The 22,275-nt window shown below is 42.9% G+C and overlaps 3 protein-coding genes across 3 annotated transcripts; 1 reads left to right on the forward strand and 2 right to left on the reverse strand.

The window, feature by feature from the left end:
- Positions 1 to 108: 108 nt before the first annotated feature.
- Positions 109 to 3,689, reverse strand: LOC130537982 (ATP-sensitive inward rectifier potassium channel 1-like). The gene is made up of 2 exons (XM_057055182.1): positions 3,400 to 3,689; positions 109 to 2,184 (listed from the first exon to the last, which is right to left on the reverse strand). Exon 2 carries the CDS (start codon positions 2,175 to 2,177, stop codon positions 1,029 to 1,031), a length of 1,149 nt encoding a protein of 382 aa, XP_056911162.1. The 5' UTR covers positions 2,178 to 2,184; positions 3,400 to 3,689; the 3' UTR covers positions 109 to 1,028.
- A 666-nt stretch (positions 3,690 to 4,355) lies between these two features.
- Positions 4,356 to 9,426, reverse strand: foxred1 (FAD-dependent oxidoreductase domain containing 1). Its single transcript, XM_057053597.1, has 11 exons — positions 9,148 to 9,426; positions 7,819 to 8,039; positions 7,402 to 7,512; positions 7,134 to 7,252; positions 6,940 to 7,034; positions 6,710 to 6,811; positions 6,534 to 6,610; positions 6,169 to 6,329; positions 5,385 to 5,514; positions 5,217 to 5,321; positions 4,356 to 5,141 (listed from the first exon to the last, which is right to left on the reverse strand). The coding sequence occupies exons 1-11, from the start codon at positions 9,299 to 9,301 to the stop codon at positions 4,887 to 4,889; spliced, it is 1,530 nt and encodes a 509-aa protein (XP_056909577.1). The 5' UTR covers positions 9,302 to 9,426; the 3' UTR covers positions 4,356 to 4,886.
- Positions 9,427 to 10,545: 1,119 nt separating this feature from the next.
- LOC130537100 (F-BAR and double SH3 domains protein 2-like) lies at positions 10,546 to 22,166 on the forward strand. The gene is made up of 20 exons (XM_057053596.1): positions 10,546 to 10,756; positions 12,119 to 12,216; positions 12,986 to 13,031; positions 14,686 to 14,762; positions 14,969 to 15,113; positions 15,611 to 15,744; positions 16,244 to 16,298; positions 16,524 to 16,652; positions 16,725 to 16,847; positions 17,127 to 17,222; positions 17,451 to 17,567; positions 18,505 to 18,603; positions 19,145 to 19,297; positions 19,507 to 19,641; positions 19,748 to 19,831; positions 19,905 to 20,091; positions 20,167 to 20,384; positions 20,464 to 20,665; positions 20,754 to 20,818; positions 20,928 to 22,166. Exons 1-20 carry the CDS (start codon positions 10,736 to 10,738, stop codon positions 21,009 to 21,011), a joined length of 2,268 nt encoding a protein of 755 aa, XP_056909576.1. The 5' UTR covers positions 10,546 to 10,735; the 3' UTR covers positions 21,012 to 22,166.
- The last annotated feature ends 109 nt before the right edge of the window (positions 22,167 to 22,275 follow it).

Here is a 22,275-nt window from a genome sequence, read left to right on the forward strand (position 1 = left end):
AATTACTCAGCATTGAAGCGTTTCCAGATTCTTTGTCATCATCATCATTCAGACATTTGATGTTGCGTCTGTGTGCAGTAACAATTTTTCCAGGAGTCAACTCACCTATTAAAAGTGGACAGTTTAATCTTAATAAAATCTCTGTTAGAGCTGTTGAAAAATGTAAATACAGATGTGTGTAATGAAGTCCACCATTTCCTGGTGAAGTGATGTATAGCAGCGCGATAAAAACGTGAATACTGTACAGTACATCATTAGGCTGAGGACAACATGACCAGCAGAGGGCGCTCGCACAACAAACTAAAAGACCATTTTTACAAACGTTACATTGTGGGCGTGTGAGTCAGACTGTAAATTTCAGCTAAGTTGCAGTTAGTTAATTAGTTATCTCCCCAAATTTGGGTTTAACCTGGAAAAGAGTTCAGCAATCAAAAAAATCCACACATTAAGAAAATTACTGAGTTGAAACAGTTGAAAACCAAACTCCATATTGCTATAAAGTCTGTTTTAACTGTAGCATAAGTACAACTGACTGATAGGATGTTGACTCCACTTGATAAATAAGCAGGAAAGGGTTTTCTGTTTTCAGGGGGGGGGGGGGGGGGGGGGTTTTTTACAACTAAAAGTGTTATTTTCCCTGAGAAAAGGTTTAGGGTAACACAATATGATCTATAAACAGTCAAATGGTTAAAAATAACATATTTCAGTGTTGAGAGAACCCATAACTACACCAAGACATGTCAAACTATTTTCATAACTTTGTGTCCTTTGTGTCAATTCCATCATGGCAACTAAAATTGTTGAATGACTTCCAATATTTATGCTGTTTGAAAGTCATTGGAAGCACGGTGGGGTTGTAGGTCAAGGTTCCTGCCTTGGGGCTGTTGGAGTTGAAAATTTTGCAAGAAAATCTGGATGCAATCTTAATAAGTTGAGAATTTTCTATTTCAGAGTCAGCTGTCGCTCCCTGTCGCTCCCATTGTAGCGCCTACAGCCGTACCTTCTTACTCCCATCGTGTTCGTTCCAATCACATTTTAGTAACGGATGTCGATTCGTGGATTTCAACCACCTGAAATCCCAAGTTGTCGATTCCCACCTTGTCTCGCATGCGATGGTTTTCATTGTCATGGATGTTGTGGTTTCTGTGGTCCAAATCTGCCTGGCTGCAGCGGACACAGTGGGGTGTGGTGACCCGCACGCTTTTAGAAAAATTTGAGAAATCAACTCGGTACTTTCCTGTCTTGGTGTGAGAAATGATGGGCAGGAAGCTGTATCCCCACTGGATCTCCTGTGGGATGTAGGAGGTCCTGACCTGACAGGCAGAGCTAGTAGACTCAGCTGTTCCCTCCAAAAAGACCACCAACTCAAAGTCTTGATGAGGGAGGGAGTCAGCTGACAGCTCATAGAATGGGCTTGATCTGTTGATCACATGGTAGAGGGTCAAAGGGCAAACAAAAAACAGGTTATCCTTCCCGACATCAACCATAAAGTCGATGTCCACCTGGTCCAGAATGATGGTTTCTCCGTCTGGCGTAGATGTTGTCCTCAGCAATTTGCCGTAAATTTGGCTGCCGATCAGTAAAGTCTTCCGGAGGTTGGCCACCCTGATCAGGAGGCAGAGACTTCCTTTCTTGAGGCAAATCACAGCTTTATCGCTGAAGGTCACAGTCTTTGCTCTATTCTTAGGTAAAGAGATCTTAGCTAAGACAACTCCACACATGAAGCAGTTGATAAAGACACCAATGAGAGACTGGACTATGATGAGAGCCACTGTGCCAGCGCAGTGCCCCGTCAACGCTCTGCCACCATATCCAATGGTAGTCTGGGTCTCCAAGGAATACAAGAACGCGGTCGTGAGGCCGTTAACATTGTCCACACACCGAACGTGCTCGTCTGTACGATTTTGTCCCGTGAGATCACCATTGCTCTTTGCAATCCAGTACCACAGCAGACTGAAAATGAACCAGCTCCCAGTAAACGAGGCCACAAACAGGAGGAGGACAAAGCGCCATCGGATCTCCACAAAGGTGGTCCAGAAATCCATCAAGTACGCAAAGTGGTTGCTGTACTCGATGTTGCCGAACTCAATGTTGCAGTGTCCATCTTTGGTGACCAGACGAGTCTTGCGGCTTCGGTGTCCAGCTGGCTGGATATGACGCTGGAGCAGATGGAACATCCTGAGGCTGGAGAGGCGAAACAGGAAGTGTTCATTAGGCACGTTGATGGTCAGGAATCAACTGATGGGTGACCTTAAATAAGCAGTTGCAGCTGCATTTACAATTCTGAACCACAAGGAGATGTCAAAGGGAAGTGGGGGGAGCCCTGCTGCTGTGGAAGTTTTCATTCCCCTCCCCTCCCCTCCCCTTCACACTGCAGGTGTGAAGGGGAGGGGAGTATAAAGCAGCCCTGATTCACTCCCTCTTTGCCAGACTGTCTTTGCATCAATGCTCTCTGGACACTTTCCTGTATGGGTTGACTGGTTTTGACTCCCCTTCCCTTTAACCTCCTCTTCTGGTCTCTGCCCTGTTGAACACAGCAGCCTTCCTTCCCTGATTATGAGTCCAATTACAACCTGTTACAGATTCTGGGCAACTTCCTTTTACTTGATTCATCCCTGATCCATGATTAAATGTGCGTTTGTGTTCATGTATTGCCACAGAAATGTGAATATTCTTCTGCCCTGCAAGTGATTTCAGCCCCACTTTTACATAAAAGCCTCTTTAGCTGATTACACACTAATGATCACTAATTACCAACGTTTACTTTTACATTAATATCTGCTAGATTTGTGGGTGAAACTTTCACATGAGCTAAGAACCCAAATCTATTTCAAGTATGTCCTCCAACAATTTCCATTCCAGCGAAATTCTAAGTGAATTTTTTACACACCTCTTATATAAAAGAAGATCTTTTAGTAAAAAAAGTAAGTTTTATGACATGACTACTACCTAGCACAACAGTATTCTCTTTGTTTCTATCTAAATTTTGAGTTTTCTATCATTATCATTGCTACAAAAGTCCAAAGGAGTTTCCAGAGATACAAATGCTGTAGTATTCATGTGTTTGCTGTACAGGTTTTACTTTGATGCACTTGGGCCAAGTTATGTAACAGCTACTCAAGAATCACATTCAAGAGGCATTTGATTTTAGATATCTTGTAGAGATTTAATTGGAAGTGTTTTGTCCCACAAACTGCAAAAAAAAAAAAAAAAAAACTTCCAAGTTTAAGTCTCAGTGAAACAAAAGGAGCTGCTGATGGATTTTACAGTGACAATTTCTTTCAAAAAGCCTCTGAATTTGTCCAGGACACAATATTACAGTGGATTTTCCAGGAATGTGGATTCTAAAGCTGAGGAAAGAAGCATCTTTCTTTTCTCTGTAAGAATGTTGGTACGCACCTGCTCAAAGCGAGACCATGAGTCCAAAGTGTCGACCAGAACTTCACACTCTTTCTTTCAGCGAGTGGTCCTAGAGCCGCTGAAAAGATTTTAATCCACAGTGAAATTTCTTAATCCCTGCCACATGTTGTCACCAACGCCGTTTATATTCTGGTGGAGCCGGCCACAGTGCTCCCAGTGCTCCCAGTGACTCCCCTCATTGCTCCAAACACCTCTCTGTCAACAAAGCCACAAGCTTTTCCAGTGCTTGGATACGCGGTGGCTGAAGATCCTGGCCATAAATGCTCTCTCCGGCCTCAGGGATAGGGTGGGAGGGGGACCAGAGGGTGGAGGTGGGATTGGGGGGTTTGGAAAACCCTTGAGGCTTTTGTTTGAGTGAAGGTGCTTCTGTTAAAGGAGCCCAACTTGGCTGCTGTGGCACCCATGCTGTTTTTGTTTTCAGCCCTGACAACATTCAAGATTTGTGCCGGTGCTCACAAAGAAATACCACTGCACACCCCCTCCCCTCCCCTCCCCCCATCAACCTGCAGGACCCCCTTACATTTGCATGAAAATGAGGCCATGTTCTGGCGGCTGAAGCGGAGATTGGCGGAACTGTCGTCCTGACCGTTCCCGCGGTTCAGTATAAAAGTGGAGATTCGAGTCAGGAGCCTGTAAATGTACACATTTCGCACGTCATCATTTAAGTTCGCGAGATATAAAAAAAGTCAGTGCACAAAAGGGGCTTTTATTGCAGAGGAAGCCACAAAATGAGCTTGTAATACCACATTTAGCCTCAGCTGGTGAAGCCCTGCCCCTTTTTAATAAGTTTAAAATAAGTTTTTGTGGCACCTAAAAATGTTTTGCTGTAACCTGAAGCTAAAACAGGTTTGATCCAGAGCTGCATTTTGGTTTCAACGGCAACATCGTGACAATGACATCATGTTGGCCAAGAGACTGATAAAGAAAAGAATATCTTTTGTTAAAGCTGTTACTTTATTAGAAAGTCATCTCCAGAACCCACATCATACACAGCTGACAACATAAAAAATAAAATAAAACCATTATCTTCAGTACTGAGGATGATAAACATTTATCAATTTATTTTTTTCCCTCTTGCTATTAAAAGTTCCAGTAAAAATACAGTATTACAAAAAAAAATGTTTATATTGAAGTCAGAAATCATGTGCATCATATCCCACCATTAGGTACCAGTACTCCGTACTGGGCCTGAAAAAAGGGGGATGAGTGCAACCCAAAAAAACGAAAGTTAACATCTGGGTGGAAATGGAAGGAGAAAATCCGGAAGGTCGTGAAAGATTCACTGGCGAGACAGAAGAAACTGGCAGTAAACCAGTCAGAACCTGGTGATACCATCCGAGTTGAAACAGGTTATAATCCTGATTTTAACCCGTGATTGATGAATTCAGGTAGAAAAAAGCACATCTCTATTTCCCTAAGGAGCTATTTTTTTAGATCTCGGCAGTGGCGTGAACATTCGGGCTCCTTTATACCACGTTCCGCTCCAACATGGGTTCCTGCGTCAGGATACGCTTGAAACCTAAACCGCTTAAATCGAGCGTTTTGAAGTTCCCGTCCAAGATCAGTTCGGCAACGGCGCGACCCACGGCGGGAGAGTGCTGCAGGCCGTGGCCGCTGAACCCGGTGGCAAAGTACATGTTATTGATCAGGGGGTGGAGCCCAATGATGGCGTTCTGGTCGAAGGTATTGTAGTCATAGAAACCTGCCCAGGCGCTGCTCACCTGTGGAAGAAACGAGGTTGATTACAGGTAACCAGTTTTTATAAATGATCCCAATGGAAGATTTCCATGCATCACCTTCAGGCGCTCGAAGGCAGGGACACGGTTTGCCAAATGGGGCCAAACCTTCTCCTCAAAAAAACGATGGTCGACCTCCAGGTTACTGGTGTCAGGCTCCTCCGCCTGAGGACAAAATTGGTTTGAAACACTTGCGTTCCTATCATGAGATGTCCTGGTTGGACAAACCTCAGGTGGCGAAGCTCCAGTGATGTAGTGTCCTCCTAAGCCCTCTCTTCTAAAGTAAACTCCAGAGGAATCGATCACAAGGGGGGCATCCAGACCAGGACCCTCAGGACAGTGGACGACGTACACATACCTAAAAAAAACCACATTTATTTTAATATCTATTCTTTAAATAAGGAACAATCTGTTGGGAAGGGGGACAGATGAAGTGGAAGTCGAGAGTCGGTCAACGTCCACGACCAAACGACCAAACCTTTAATTAAAACTCCAGCTCAACATCAACCATGTGTTCAGCATCGTTACTTCCCAACTGAAGCAATGAGACATGAAGACAAACTATATTTCTCTCTCCTCTATAGGAACATGAAATGCAACATTCGTCTTTAGCAGCTTTTACTGTTCCTTCAGTTTCATCACGGTTGTCCAGCAAACAATGAAACTGTTGGTTTTATAGGGGCGGCAAAGAGATTTTCACACGACTGAATTGCTACACCCACCAAGGACAGGAAGCAGCCCGATGTGCAAATAGCGATGCAAATAGTTTCCTGTTGCTCTGTTAAACAGATCCTGATAGTACAAATACAGCCTTTCCCCTCCGTTTTGCATTCAAACCTTTACAATTTTCCCTGACGGTGATGTTTCCTGACTTCAAAAACCCTCCGAACTCAACCGGATCTAAACTAAAAGGCATCTTATAATATAAAAAATAAAATAAAAACTTGCAACACTTCTGAGCAGGATTAAACCGAACCGGTCAGAACTAACAAGACGAAAACAAACAGCTGACCGTTTTCGAGGCTCCACGGGAACGGCGACTCCAGCGACAGCATCTTTGGTGCCCGCGCCGACGCCCAGCTTCTCCACCAGGTTAGCAGAAAAGGCTCCTGCAGCGTTGACCACGATGGAACATTCCACCGGCTGGTACTCCAGACTGTTGGGCATCTGTACCTGTTTCACACCAGCACAGACATCACTTCACCTCTAACATAGGTCACATGTGTGATCCAATTCTGTCTGCAAGAAGACTACAACTTTTATTGTATAATGCATAAACTCTCACTATGACAACGTTAAATACTGCACTTATGCATGTAAAAACCATTAGTCCAAGTACAGGAATAAAGGAAAAAATACAGGAAAAAAATCACTGACTTTAACTGATTGTATCCTTCTGAGCTGTAGCTTATCATCATCGATTGTTGTCACCACGTTCATGGTATACTTGAAATCTATGGAAGAAACAGATCATTGAACACCATGCGTGAAGAACTGGAGCACTAACTATGCAAAACTGGATGTTGTCAATGTGTCAGGACGCCGTGACCAACCTGTAACCTCTCCGTGACACGAAACGACTCCCATAGAGATGGATTTCCGTCTGAAGGCATTGAGCAATGACCAGGGGTCGAACCAGCCCTCGTTCTCCAGCCCTGAGACACACACACAGAAATTCAATATTTGCTCATTTATTGAACTTTTACTTTCATTTGCTCTCTTGGTGGCTACATTTCTTTTGTTTGCTTTACATCCATTCCTGCTTTGATGTGGAGGAACTCACCGTGTGATGCCAGGGCCACACCTTCAGTGTTCATCCATGGAAAATGTTCCTTTACTTGAGTTGGAGAGAGAAGGGAAACTTTAGCTCCAGCATCCCTACAACAGAAGGTTTAAACACTTTATGCACGCACACAATCCCAACTTAATAAGTTCTAGAAGAATCACGGCTACATGATGTTAGGTTAAATTGTGGACCTCTGGGTTCTGTAGTTCTCCTCCATGATGTGAGCCGTGTCCTCACTGGCCAAGAACAGGTATCCTGACTGGTTGAACTGTAGGTCAACGGGTTCTTCATTCAACACATCAAGGTGTTCCTGAGATAATATAGAGATTATTTCCTTTGGTTTAATGTAAATACAGTTGTACTTCAAGAAAATAGTGGGGAGGGGGGTGCTCAACATTTCATTTTAACAAGCTGCAGGTTAAAGTCGACAGACAATACTGATCACAGCTGAACACCTACGTTGATGTTCCTCATAAAGTCTGCAGAGGCCAAGGACAGGTGGATGTTCTCTGGCAGGGAGAACTGTTGGCGGATCCCTCCGATTGATAAGACGGTGGAGGCTCGCGAGTACTGAGGAGCATCATTTGACACTTTTAACACCGTAACATGAAAACATGGTCATTAGGAGGAAAATAGAAGGAAGGGAGGAGAAAAGAGAGTGAGGAAGAGAGAGAGGGAGAGAGAGAAAGAGAGAGAAGAGAGAAGGGTGAAAGCAAAATCAAACAAATGTAAACATTATTGATATCAAATTTATTTGGAGCCCAAAGGGCCAAGCACAGTTGGATTGGGGGTCAAAGGTCAGACCTGACAGTTTAAAAACTGATAATGGGTGAGGAACAAAGAGCAGGTAAATACTGGCATTAATGGTATCCTCACCGTCAGGTCCTTCTCCACCACAACCACCTTCAGTGCCCCGCGCACCTTCTCCTTCTTCTTCAGCCAATAAGCGATGGACCAGCCCACCACCCCTCCTCCAACAATCACGATATCAGCCCTCTCTGGTGGGAGATTGGGGTTGATCTCCAGTGGGGTCCAGTTGCTCCCAGGCAGAGCGTCCACCGCCTTCTTCCGCATTGCCGCCAGCTGTTTCTCCAGATCTGACAGGTGAAAACCCCCCTCATTGTCACATGACCAAGGTCAAGTTGCACCGCTGCACAGGTTTGCTCCAACTTTGGTGTTTTGAATAATAATGACCTTATCACAATATTATCAATAATAATGCTCTAATTATAGCATTAACATACTCTAGATTGTCATTCTTTGATGTTTAACTCTAATAATTAAGGCCACAAACGAGACGAAACCGTGTATTTCCAGTCATTTGGGCGACCGCGTCATCTGCTGGTGTCAGCCCACCGTCTTGCACAGAGAAGGAAGGGTTAGAGCACTTCATGCTTCCCTCAGCTGTCCAGATATAACCCATGTCATTCCCAGCAGGACATGGCACATGACCATATGATGCTGGAGCCTATCCCAGGTGCATACATGTGGGGTTTGGGGTTTGGGACCTTGCTCAAGGGTATCTCGGCAGCAAAAAATAAACAGCCAAAATGCTGGCCTCAGCGATGACCACAGGAAGTCAATCGTGGAGTGATCTGAGAGGATTGTCCTACAGCAACAACCTCACCTCTGCTGGTCTGAACAGCCATCCGTTCCCCAGAGGGTCTCACAAAGGCCTGTCCCACCTGGAGCATCCAAACGTGGTTTTGAAGTTTGCAGACGACCCCACAGCAGTGGTGGTCTCATATGGGACAATGATGAGACCCAGTAAAGAGGGGAGATACAACACCTGACATGAACGGTGTTCAAACCTTTTCCTGAAACCAGCAACACCGAGGAGGTCGTGGGAAACAGTTGTCGTGTGTATGAACAACAACTGTTGGGCGCCGGTGTCACGTCTATTCTGGCCTGGTTTGCTGTTAAATGTTGAGGAGGGCAAATCCTTTTGGTTGTACAGTAAAATGCTGCTTGCAGTGTTACAACACAGGATTCCCACCCCCAAAGTCCAAAGTCAAGTCTTGAACGGTTAACTTGGATTGTTCATCACCTTTCCAACATGAAACTGTCTACAAACACTATAGTACCATTAAAGCCTGAATGACTACAGCATCAGCCAGAAAAGCAACCACTTCAAAATGTGTTAGCTGTTTTTATATTCACCACAGCAATAAATAAATAAATAAATAAATAAATAAATAATGGCACCTCTGAAGTAGTCCTGACGGAGTGGAGTGACAGTTTTCAGGCTTTGACACAGCACCAATCGCTCAAACCTCCATGCGTTCCGCTGGGTCCAGAGCGACCCCGACCATCCGGGATTCGACCGCAGCCTCCCACCGAGCCTCCTTAACCCCAACATTACGCAGCTAAGAGACGTTAAAGGACGCAACTGTATCTAATGACAACAATTTCACATGCAACCTGGAAAACATGGCTGCAACGTGTACGTCGAAATACGAGCGAGGTCAAACGAAACAATAATGCTTAAAACACAGTACCGGAAATGCCTTTTCCTTCAAAATAAGTCATGATCATCATCGAGAGATAAATAGAAAGCCAGAAATGTTGATAGATAGATGGATTTGAATTGATTCATTAATATATTTACGAGTTTATATTATTATGGGAGCAACAAATAGGCGCTAATGAAGTGTCCAGATTATGATTTTTTTATTTTGAAAATCAGTCAGAAAATATTTTACTTTTTTCTTTAAACTTTACATAAAAGAACACGTTGCATCGCTAATCCAATCAGAGGCCTAAAATGACATAACAACGGGAAAGCGACAATTTTGATTTATGATTGAAAAAAATCGCGAATTATCTAATTTTCATTATTTCTATAGCTGTTTTCCTAAATGACACCATTCATCAAAATATCAATTATGAAAGAAAAAACGAATCTATCTATCTATCTATCTATCTATCTATCTATCTATCTATCTATCTATCTATCTATCTATCTATCTGAAAAAACGTGGTTGATTTTCAACCACATTTACCTTTTTGAGTTCCAGTTTTGTCCACAAAAGAAAATAAGAATAAATCACCTACTAATGCAATGACTGAAATGATTATGAAATGAGTTTTGGAAAACCTCTTATTATTGTAGACTGTAATGTTAGAGATGTCAGTTGATTTAATTAGCCTATATATTTGTTTACTGTTACAGTGCATTATGCTAAGTAATTATTTTTAGCCAATGTTTTGCATGACATTTTAACCTCAATCTCCACATTTGTACACATTTTCAGATGGTGGAGCATAATTTTCAGATAGTATACCACAATTATGATATGAAATATCACATTACATAATTTTGTTATTATATGATATTTATTATATAATGTACAGTAATATTTTTGATAATATAAACTAATGATCTTCCAGGCCTTTACATAATATCTAACTTGATCACCATGTTAAGTCGATTAATCTATCGATGGTAGTTTCTTCTTCTTCAAGCAAATCTCTTCATTAGACGTTAAATGCTCCTTAATTTGATAAAAACCAAAGTTTGGGACAGTGTTGAGGTTACCTTTATTTTGGAGAACATATGCGGAGAGGGAAAAGATAGCGGGAAGTAGAATTATTCAATCAGAGTGAGCTTGACGCAGCAGATATCTGTTCCCCGGGGCTGCTGTTTTCAATCGGACTTTACCAACTCTTCACGATGGCTATCTGACCCGCACCGAGACGCCAGCATTCCACTTATTCTTGGTTTGGAGGTTTGGCAGGGACTTTTTCTTCATAAACTTGAGACTTTTCTGTCCATTCGTGTCAAGACGTTACGATGCAACCCCCACCGAGAAAGGTGAGTTTTCTCGCTGTAACTTAGCTGTGGAGGCTAACGTTTCTGCCCCTCGAAGTGTTGCATATTTAATGAAATGCTGGCTTTGTTTCTGCACGAATCGCTTTAGAGATGTTCCCTGCCTTTCTCCTCATTGTACGTCTAGTTTTGTAGTTTTGCGTGGTCCTTTTCTTTTGTTATTTTACATAGCAGTATCGAAAGTTTATTGGGACGGTCCGTTAATGCTTCACGGCTCCCTCTCGAAATAACGTCACGAAATAACTAACTTTACAACTTGCATAACAATAACTAACTTCGCATTAACCCACAGGTTCCTATGAAGACCACGCAAAGCCTTTAAAAGTACTCGATTTAACGGGGAATAAAAGAAATTACCCAACTGTAAATTGAGATTAATTCGACTTCACTTACACTTCAATCGTAAATCAAAAAATATGTAAAGTTTAAATTCTGTTCAATCCGACATGAATTTAGTCTTTTTTTCGTGAGTGTGAAAATGAAAATTTGCGGTTAGATTTTTATTCAAATGTTTCAAATTTGTTCTTGTTTAACTAGAAAAAAAAATGACATAAAAAAATTAATAAGTTCATCTCCAAGTCTCTGATTGGGGTAAAAAAAATGTTCATGCAGGGACCAATTTCAATAACATGGCAGAGAAAACTGACCGAGCACTTAAACTTCTTATAGGAGTCTAAAATTGTACTAATTTTCATTTGCTTGTCTACTTGAACTGAAAAAAGAAGACTAATTTCTCTATGTTTACTCGATCCCTATAGTCAACTGTTCTCTCTTTATATATCACCCCCTCAAATTCTGCATAGGTTGAGTCTCGCAGCCATTTTCTAATTATTCAACTAATTCTGACCTTAATGAAGCGACATATAATCCGAGGACAACACTGGCGAGGTTGTCATGGTTATGTGTTATGGAGCAGCATGTCAAACAAGTCACCCGTATGAAAGTCGAAAGGGCTAAATTGATGTGTGAGAACATAAATGTAGTAAAATTACAGGAACCAATGGACTGAAGCAACAAAGAGTTCTCCGTCTACAAATTGTGTTTTAAGATCACAACATTTTACAGGTTCTTTAATTTGGGACACAAAGCTAATGGTTTTACTATCAGTACAAGGAAGTCGTCCATGCAATAAATGCAAGGCATCATGGGAGTTAGCGAGGTTATTACGTGAAGTTTTAGGAGGAACCATCAACGAGTTCACAGCTGCTGTTTCTGCTATCACTAAAATAGAAAAAGAAAATATACCATCAAGAATAAAAAAAAAGCTGTTTAAAGCCCATATAACAAATGAATGATCAGATCTTTAACAACAAGAAATAACAATGCTTATTTTTTCTTCCCAATGAGGTTCGAGTCAGCCAGGAGCTGAAACACACTCACGCAGAGCAGATGAACAGATTAAGCGTGAAACATCAGACAGAATGTGACCTTCTTGAAGACCTGAGGTGAGCCAGTTTCACCATCATAGGTGTTCATAGACGTGCACTTGCCTGACCGTGTGACTGATGATGTCATATATTACACAGTGAATATTCCTTCATATGGGTGTGAGTGAGAACCTGACCCCAGAGTGTGACCTCTGCTGTAGAAAGGGTGAATAATAGCTGCTGTAAAAAACAGTTAACAAAATAAAATGAGGACTTTTTTGCTGAACAAATATGTGTATTAGATGTTGAAGTAGATTCATTATTTATTCTTACGGGTGTGATGAGATGCCGCAGCCCCCCTTTTGAAGTTTAGCGCATGTTAAACTTCGGAGAAAAAAATGTTGCAAATAGTATTGCAAGATGGAGAGTTCAAAGGCCCAGTTTATAAATGACGGGAAGCTGTTGTGGAGGAGGGGAATTAAGGGAAGCTCCCAGGAAGTGAAGCAGATGGTTTAGCATCAAGGTGGAGTCGGCAGTCAAGTCCTGGCATGTGTAATAACAGGATGAATATTTCTGCTGAACACAACACTGACCTGTGCGTCTCTCAGAGTTCAAACACGTGCCTCCAACCCGTCTCATTGTTGAATGCATTCACCAGCATGGGCTAATTGGGACTGTAAAAAATATCACTGCTGGACTGAGGTCTTCCACATCTGCCACATCTGTCTTTCACAATCAATTGTTAAGGAATTCATTCATGACGAAGCAGATATCTGTTCCCCGGGAACTCATGAATAATAGGAATTCATGATAAATATTTTTTTTTATCTTCATCCTCCTGTTTTAGAACCTTTAGCCTGAAGAGGGCAGCTGTAGAGAAAGACTACGCTCAGGTAAGTGATTTCGTACCTGTTTAGCTCTCACACTGCTATTATTGTTAAAGCTCTGTCTGACAGCTCAGACCGGTGCTGATCAGAGTTGTTTAATTCTTTGGTTAGGATTATTTTTTTAGATCATTTTCACATTCTAAAGGACCGTAGTAGAACCGGAACACTCAGAACAGCTGAGTTCTGGAATCAAGCGAACCCTCAGTCAGCTATTTAGGTATCAGTTTTCCTTTAACGTGCTAACAGTTAGCTAGTTAACTTAAAACACAACAGGAATTAGTGTGAAGTACTTTTTCCACCTTAATAGTAGTGTTTTTACTGATTGCTGCGAGATTGTCACGTTTGTACTTTGGCTCCATCACATCCATCAAGTTCTCCATCCTGTGAGGAATGTGCACCCCCACTGTGAAGCAGTGTGTGTGTTCTTCTATTTGCTACATACTGAGTACCAAAATACTCATTCTACTAGCAAAGTCGGGACATTTCTGTGAAAGGCATTCTGGCTGGTCCACACACCGTCAAAGGATTGCGTGAGGGTCCGGAAATGGTGTTAAGGTGTAGTATAGAACTGGGTTTAGGTAAGGTTAGGGTCAGGGTTAGGGTCAGGGGGGTTGGTTGGGATGGTTAGGTTAAGGGGCTGGGGAATGCATTATGTCTATGGAAGTCCTCACAAAGATAGAAGTACAAGAATGTGTGTGATCGCTCGAGGGTCTGTTGCTGTAACGTTTGTGTTTACTTATTGGTTCACAGGGACTAGAAACAATCCAGGCTTTTATAGAACAACCTTGGAGCTGAAAACTGAAAGGGGGAGATAAATTAATGGCAGAAATAAGAAAAAATAAATTTTGGTGGTGACACAGGCCCGAGATGCAGAAACATTTTATTCCCCAATATTATACTCGCCATTGATCAATAATCTATAGAGATAAAGGTTTAAAGGTCTGTTATTATGCTAGGTCAATATATATTTTTTTAACCAACGTTAAAAACGAATAAACTTGAAAGTGAAGATGAGAGGGTTGGTGCTGCGCAGGAAGACGTGCCCGGCCAGTTCATGATCAGAAAAAACCTTCGTCCCTGTTGGTGACCCCCTCTGTCTCTGTTTTCATGCCTTTCCCTCTCTTCTCTGTTACACCTGTTAGCTGCCTTAGCTTATTGCTATGCCGCTCAGGCAGTGTGATGAAAACATCTTCCTCTGTGCTCTTCCTCCTCCATCCTGGGGCTCCGTGGCTGACTCCTCCTCTGTCTGGGTCCACAATAGTCGGGTTTGTAGCAGCTTTGAATCGTTGGCTCCAGCATTACTGGCACCTCTGGGATGAGCTGTTTCCGAATCATAATACGACTCTTCCTTTCAGAGATGATGAGCTGAACGGTCTTTTACCAGCACCTGTTTTCTGTCTTGGTGATGGACGTAATTCTGGTCCATGAACTCTAGTGTAAAAATGCTTGGATCATTTCAAAGAAGCCACAAACGAGACGTCTCTGTTTAGACCGATGTGGCAGATGTGAGGAGGCACCAGTATGGAGGATTTTTTCCCTGTGTGTGTGTGTGTGTGTGGGGGGGGGTGTAAATGAGATGTTGCGATCCGAAGAAAGCCAGTTGTTATCCGTCTGTCTGTAGCTGTAAAGGTCAAAGGTCATCCCTGTTTCCATCTCTCAGGCCCTCCAGAAGTTGGCCAATCAGTATTTGAAGAGGGAGTGGCCGGGCTGTCAGACAGATGATGAAGATGAGCCCAGGTAGGCGATCAGACCGATGGATGTTCAGCTTTAGCCTCGTATCACATTTATTATTTGAAAATGAAAGTGAAATGGCTGAAGGATCGGGCTGCTGTTGCAGTGCAGGTGTTGTATTTACCTGAAGGGTTTGGTGATGCTTTAAATGGAAGATGTCCTCGTGGTTTGAGCTGAAAGGTGCACTGAAGAACATCACCCCTTTTGTTCAGGAACATGTACTGTGTGTGGAGGGCCTATCTGGAAGGTTCCATCCAGGTCAGCCAGGCTAGAATCAGCACCTGCGAGAACTACAAAGTCCAGGTCAGCGACCAGGTGAAGATGTTCAGACTGCAGAAGGAGCAGCAGCTGAAGAAGGTACCGTTTCTGCTCACTGCGACATTCACACGGGGTTTTTCCTCTGTCAGCTGAATGAAAATCTTTGATATGGTCTTTTTTGTTAGCATTAGACATTAACGTTAGCCTCATAAGATTTGATAGTGGACTTTGGTAAACTGTAAAATCCAGTCTTGTGTAGTATTGCTAACACATACTGAACTGTTCCTGTCCAGTTCTAACTAGCTTCTTTTTTATCACGTCACGAATGAGGTTTTATTGCCATTGTCATGCGCGTTAGCGCTCGACCACAGAAAAGGTTTATCTTGGTCCTCCTGATAAGCAGAGCAGTAAACGTTGCAGAATGTGGACTGGAACGGTTTTAATAGCAGACGTGTGTGTGACGGCGTGTTCTCACTGTGGAGGCAGCAAACAATCAGCACGACATTGACATTGTCCTCACACGCTCCCCACGTCTGTACATGAGTATCGTCAGTAACGCCACAACACTTCTGTGGCGTTTATTTCACTGTCACCAGTGCACGGACCAGCTGATGGCTGTTCAAGCTGAGCTGCAAGATTCCATCAAAGAAGTGATGAAGAGCAGAAAGAAGTACCAGGAGGCCGAAACGATGGCGCAGGCGGTCCGCGAGAAGGCTGATATGGATGCCAGGTGAGAACCAACTGGTAATAAATCCAGAATTGATGGATAATTGATGTTGTGAACGCATTTCCTGTGAAAATGTAATTATCATGAGTGAGAAGGTGCCCGTCTCTGTGGTGCTGATGTGTTTCAGCCTGTTCGTGTCCCATCAAGGAAATTTGGAATATTATAATTTAGCACAGGTGGATTTTTCAGTTGCAGCCTTTTATCAGAATTTTATCAGATCAAGTAAGCTTGCAGAGAGCAAAGATTGTGTGTTTGTGTTGCTTGACCAACTGAAAACTGGTTTTGATTTAATCATTTGTGGTTTGACAATACATAATTGTAAAAGGTCAGTTTCTTGGGTATGTTTGAACTAAAAAAACCTAATGTCAGTTGGTCATCTATTCTAAAACTTTACACTAGTTAACGCCTCTAAAAATAAGATTCCAGTTGGATTATGGGCCCACTGACTCACTGTAGGATGTAGAACAATGTGAATTGTTCTGTGCTGCGCTCTCTTTTATAGGTCCAGGTTAAGTCTGTTCCAGTCCCGATCCAGTCTCCAGAGAGCCAACGTAAAGGTACAAACATTCTGTATTTGCTGCATATCGAGTACCAAAATACTAATTTTTTTGCAAAGTGAGGACTGTTTGAGGGTTAAGACGTGTTTTAATGTCAAGGTTAAAATTAGGGTCGAGGAGTTGTGATGGTTGGGGTTAGGATGATACATTATGTCTGTAACGGTCCTTGTAAAGATGGAAGTACAAGCATGTGTGTGTGTCTTGTGACTTTATCTCTCTTTCCAGCTAAAAGCAAAAAGGAGCGAGTGTAACTCGAAAGCCACACACACGAGAAACGAATACCTTCTAACGCTGGCGGCCGCTAACGCTCACCAGCGGCATTACTATGACACAGACCTCATCAACTGTATCAAGGTGAGGACATGGACACTGGATGCAAGGAGGAAGACGCGCGGCCTGAACTGAAACACGTGTGTTTGTCTTTAGGTGTTGGATGGTCAGATCTACACCCAGGTGAAGGATTATCTGGCGTCGCTCTGTCAGATCGAGCTGGATGGTTACCAGACGGTCGACCAAATCTTTGGCCACCTTGTAAAAGTCTCCAACGGCGTGAGTCTCTAAAGTGCTCAAAAGAGCTCAGATTTCAAATGAAAAAGGGTTCAGCCAATTTTGAATTTTGAGGTTGTTCACATGTCTTTACTGCAGTCGGCCACTAGAGGGTAGCGATGTTCCAATAGGTGCTTTCATGTCATTCTCTTTCTCAACTTCTTTGCTTTGGAGTGTTTTATTTTGAAAGGGAAATGACATCAGCCAGCGCCTCACATATAAATTAGCTCTCACACACATTCACACGCTACTTCCCTCTGACACTCTCTTGTAAACACTCAGGCACTTCAGGACTTCCAAGAGCAGCTCTTCATACAGAAGAACCAGATCTTCCAGCAGCCTCCAGAATTCTTGTTCCAACCCATCGACTCTGATTCGGTACATTTTGATGTTTTAATAGTAAATTGTCATAATAAAACCCTGCAGCAACAGTTTTTATTGAAATTTGAACCTCACGCTTGTCATCTGTCAGACAACCATATGATCCACCAGTTTCAATCAGCCTAATTTTAGATGTTTGACTTTTATTTCTCTACACGGATCATGTGGTCATGGTTTCCTTGGTCCCGTGATCATACTGCTTAAACTGCTCACATCTCTTTATAGGTGATGCAGCTGCAGAGAGAAAGTGGAACAGCAGAGGAACAAAGTCTGGATAAGGAGGCGAGGAAATGGGCGAGCCGAGTGGCCCGAGAGTACAAGAGTGTCGTCCACATCCAGAAGGTCAGAACAGCTGATGGAAGCCCGCATCAGAGCTCCGAATACTGTTTTCTGGCTTGAGTAAACGGCTCTTGTCTATGATCCATGATCCATCCCACTGCCTGGTTTCCATATGTGAGCCCAGATTAGACCTACAACGATGTGAACAAAAGACCAAATGTGAAGACAATTTTTCCAGTCTTTTACAGTAACCTCAGTATTTCTGGTATTTCTAGCTCTTATTTTGTACTTGGCTCTTTTTCTCATTTGTCAAAAAACCTCAAAAAAGAGTAAATGTTTTAGAGAATTAGAGGTATTTTAAAGTGATTGGAGGACCACAATGGTCTTTTTGGTCTAAACGTAGCTTTGATTTTATCCTATTCCTTCTCTTTGTCATGGTGAAAAAAACTCCCTTTAACAGGAAGAAACCTTTTCAAGACCAGGCTCATATAGGTGGACCCTCCTGCTGATGGCAGGCAGGGTACAGGAGGAGAAGGGTGTGATGGGGCAGCAGGGAGGGACATAAAGAGCAGAAGAGCAAACATATATCCAAATCTCTATAATACTGAAGACATGGAACTAAAAGTGAGGGCCACAGCAGGTCAGTGGCCCCTTCTCCTCCAGATTAGCCTGAGGCTCTCACAAAGGAACTTTTGAAGACATTGTCCAGTACTCCACTTGGACGCAGGGCTGGCAGTGATGAAGCTACCTTGGTGCCGAATAGTGTTGAGTTCTGGTGCGTAGATGAAGGCAGCACCCACCTACCGTTTCTGTAGCTGTGACGGAAGAAGATGTCGATTTCTTCTGGGTGAGAGGTGACGACCACACTTCTGCCCTCAGCATCTCGTAGATCTAAAAGGAGTCATGACCTCAAAGTCAGATGAAAATAAGTTTTTTTTCTACCAAAGTAAAATAGTGCCCATTAAGTAGGAAGCAAGAATTCTCTGTGCTTTGTTTTCAGACTCTGGAGGAATACAGGACGCAGGAGACATCCGAGCACAACAGTGCTGAGCTGGAGCCCAAGATGGAGGCGGCCCGACACAATCTGCGTAGAGCAGAGGTAGTGTGTGTGTGTGTGTCTGTGTGTGTGTGTGTATGCGTATGTGTGTGTGTGTGTGTGCGTATGTGTGTGTGCGTATGTGTGTGCGTATGTGTGTGTGTGTGTGTTGTGTGTGTGTGTGTGTAACCTGCCGAAGGAACTGACTGATTAGTCTAATAATGTTTTTTGATTCATTTTACATAGATATCTCTCTCTACAGATATATATATATATATATATATATATATAATATATATATATATATATATATATATATATATATATATATATATATATATATATATTAACAATATATCTACAATTATTTGTATCAAATATATATATTTGATACAAAAACAATTGTTAAAATCTGATCTGATGGTAAAACTGCACTGTTGATGTGAAATAAAAGAGATTCTTAAAATGAGCATCTCGATGGGTCATACGAAAATTCAGAGTAAAATGCTTAATGTTGAAAACCTTTTTAGTTCAGTCATTGAAAACACGTGCCACTGCTGACAGTGCTGTTTTGACACGTTTGTGGCTTTTCTTGATCCTTAAGTTGATGAAATTGAAAGCGGAGGCTCGTCTGGATCTGCTGAGACAAGTGGGTGTTGCCGTGGAGACATGGCTGAAGAGCGCCATGAATCAAGTGATGGAGGAGCTGGAGAATGAGTGCTGGAACAACCTGAGCGGCCATGATGCGTCACTGGCGGTAAGAGCCACCGTGCCTTCTGCACGATCGCAGATAAAACCTGGACCCCCTTTGGAAGCCTCCATATGTCCGTCTGCACACACACGGGATACTTTTTATCACTTAATATCATTTCAGTTGTTTAAGAAGATTAAATATCGAATCGCGTGTCCACATTTGGTCACATGACCGTATTTTCTCACAATTCACCACGCCTGGTTTTTCTGCAGGGGGTGGCAGACCTGGAGCGGGAGGAGGAGGACGGGATGGAGGACAGTGGCGAAGTGTTGGATGACAGCAGCTCCAGCCCCTCCAGCACCTTGAAGAACTACCCCCTGACCTGCAAAGTTCTCTATTCTTACAAGGTAAGGGGTGCAGTTTGAACAGGAGCTGAAACTCTTCCGATCACATTTCCACGAGCGAAGTTGTGCTCGCGCAGTTAATCCATAATAGAATTTCAACCATTTTCAGGCATCTCAGCCAGATGAACTGACCATCGAGGAGCAGGAGATCTTGGAGGTCATTGATGACGGAGACATGGAGGACTGGGTCAAGGTCGACTAGATTAGATTATAGAGTTATGGTTTGATTTGAAAGAGGCGAAACCCACACGTGTTTAAAATTTCAGGCCAGAAATCGCAGTGGACAGGTGGGCTATGTTCCAGAGAAGTACCTGCAGCTGCCCTCGTCCAACAGCCTGCTGAGCATGCTGCAGGCGCTGGCTGCACTGGACGCCCGATCGCACTCTTCCAGCAGTAACTCCACCGAACTTGAGACCGAACTGCCATCTGGTTCCGTCAATGGAGACTCAAATGGTGAGAAAACACCTGTGTCCATCACTGAGGTGGCTGCTCGACGTCCTAGTTTCTGACCGTCCACCTCTGCCGCAGTGTCTTTTGCGAAGGCCCTCTACGACTACTCTGGACAAACGGAGGACGAGCTGTCGTTTCCCGAAGGAGCCATCATTCGAATTCTGAGTAAAGACACCCACGAGGATGACGGTTTCTGGGAGGGGGAGTTCAATGGCGCGGTGGGCGTCTTCCCTGCCGTCCTGGTGGAAGATCTGTCAGGCACTGAAAACAGAGACGGACTAAATGAAAGCGCATGTGTGAGTCTGACTTTGAACACGGTTTAGGATTAGTTGCTCTTTAAGTTGAAGTAAATTTCCATTTTTGCCTGTTTTCCAGGCTTCGCTGTCCCCTCCGACCGAGGGGGATCGATCGTCTCACAGCCCTTTCCAGCCTGGTCCTCTCCACAGCAGCCCCCTCCAGACACCCACCATGTCCTCACCTCAGTCCAGCACCGCTGTCTCTCCAATTAGGGAAGCATCTGCCTATGAAAATGGACATCAGGGACGTTCTGCTGCAGCACACAAAACCCCTTTTGAAGGTAAAGTATTCCTATATTTATTTGGACGGATGGACGGACGGACGGACAGACATCTGTCTTTCTGACTGTGTGACTCTTCTCTGTTCAGGTACCCCTCAGAATACTTCTCAACCTCCCAAATACCCAGGAAACGCAGGCTGCAACATCCGACCTGTGAGTGAGACCGGCCCAGTTGTCTGTCCCAAATGAAGTTAATCGAGTTTCATTGTTAACGTTGTCTTTGTGAATTTGTGATTTTGAAACTCTTTTCCGTTCCCTGCAGGTCCGTGCGGCACCTCCGCCTCCAAAGCAGCATCCTCGCGGGCAGGTGAAGCGGCGAGAGGAAGTGGAGATCACGCTGGTGTGAAGGCAGCCCTGCAGCTGCGGTGCCAGGGAAGAATGAAGAAACGGTTTTCTCTTTATATTCGTCCGAACTCTAATTTATCTCCCGTAGATTTCTGTCGTGTCTGAACAAAAAGGAATCGGTGCAGTCAATGAAATGACCTCCCGACTCGCCGAGTAACGCCCGTTTTCATGTCTATAACATGAGTTCAGATGGTTTCAATTGCTGCTTTGATGACGCCACAAACAAGAAGACATCAAACACAGCCACACAAACAAGATCGGAGAGATAATAATAACATTAATAATATATTTTTTTACTTTTTTCCTGAGTCTAATTCCAAGTTAAAACTCAGATTAAATGTTTTGTCACAGTCGGGTCCTTCCACACATCCGTGTGTGTTCCTGCTCCTGAAACCTCCTGCGTTTGCTCTGATAAGAAGGTTTCTACACGTGTCCAGAGTCCAAATGCCCAGTTAGTCTGGACTCGTGTGAAGAGTTTGAACAAACATGGTTGGGAACAGGCTGGACCTCTTCCAACACACTTTGCTGAATTCTTTTGTTATCGAGAGGAAAAGAGCCCATGATGTCATAAATAGGAATTTTTGGATCAATGGATTTATGACCTTTTTATATCTACAAATATCTGTGTATAATTATATATATATACATATATATGGTGTTTATTATTATTTTAAACATAACATTTTGGATGTTGGTGTGAAAGCAGCAGTTTACTAAAGCTTAGTAATAAAAGCAGTCATGCCTTCTTTCGAAGTAGGAAACCATCATGAGCTGGGAGCTTTTCAAATTAAATCAGAAATGTCACATTGAAGCACTTTTTATGTCTTATTACATTTTCAGTATTGTAGATGTTTTATTAAACTTTTTTCTTGTTATTTTAGCCTAAATAACCATTAAAGTGTTTCTGAGATTTAGATGTTTTGCTTTACAATTAGTTTACAGATAATTTGTGTTGTGTACAAATAACACTTCTTATTTCTTTATTTTCTTTATTTTTTAATCTGAATAAGGGATGAGCTAAACCTTAGTTGAATATCTGTCAGCTGTGCCGCTGTGTTCTGTTTGATCTCTTTGAGATCTTGATGACATCAAACTTATTTTTCAAGTTTGCATTTGACCCTGATGTGTTGAATAAACTATGACTCCTCCATCCGAACTCTCTCTGTTGTTACTATTTTAAGTCCTGCTTGAAGAACACAAATAGAAAAGTGAGAAAATGCTAGTCAGTGATGGGAGAGAACGTTTGTCAGCTCCTCCTGCTGGAG

Source organism: Takifugu flavidus, chromosome 14 (assembly GCF_003711565.1).
Source record: "Takifugu flavidus isolate HTHZ2018 chromosome 14, ASM371156v2, whole genome shotgun sequence".
Lineage (NCBI taxonomy): Eukaryota > Metazoa > Chordata > Actinopteri > Tetraodontiformes > Tetraodontidae > Takifugu > Takifugu flavidus.

Bases quoted from the DNA above. Each gene is read 5' to 3' on its own strand.
- LOC130537982 (XM_057055182.1), bottom strand. From the start codon at position 2,177: ATGTTCCATCTGCTCCAGCGTCATATCCAGCCAGCTGGACACCGAAGC.
- foxred1 (XM_057053597.1), bottom strand. From the start codon at position 9,301: ATGTTGGGGTTAAGGAGGCTCGGTGGGAGGCTGCGGTCGAATCCCGGA. The intron at 8,040-9,147 runs GTGCCATTATTT...TTCACCTGTCAG, and splicing joins CCGTCAGGACTACTTCAGAG to ATCTGGAGAAACAGCTGGCG. The intron at 7,253-7,401 runs GTAGGTGTTCAG...ATATTATCTCAG, and splicing joins ACTTTATGAGGAACATCAAC to GAACACCTTGATGTGTTGAA.
- LOC130537100 (XM_057053596.1), top strand. From the start codon at position 10,736: ATGCAACCCCCACCGAGAAAG. The intron at 15,114-15,610 runs GTACCGTTTCTG...CACTGTCACCAG, and splicing joins AGGAGCAGCAGCTGAAGAAG to TGCACGGACCAGCTGATGGC. The intron at 19,832-19,904 runs GTCGACTAGATT...TTAAAATTTCAG, and splicing joins ACATGGAGGACTGGGTCAAG to GCCAGAAATCGCAGTGGACA.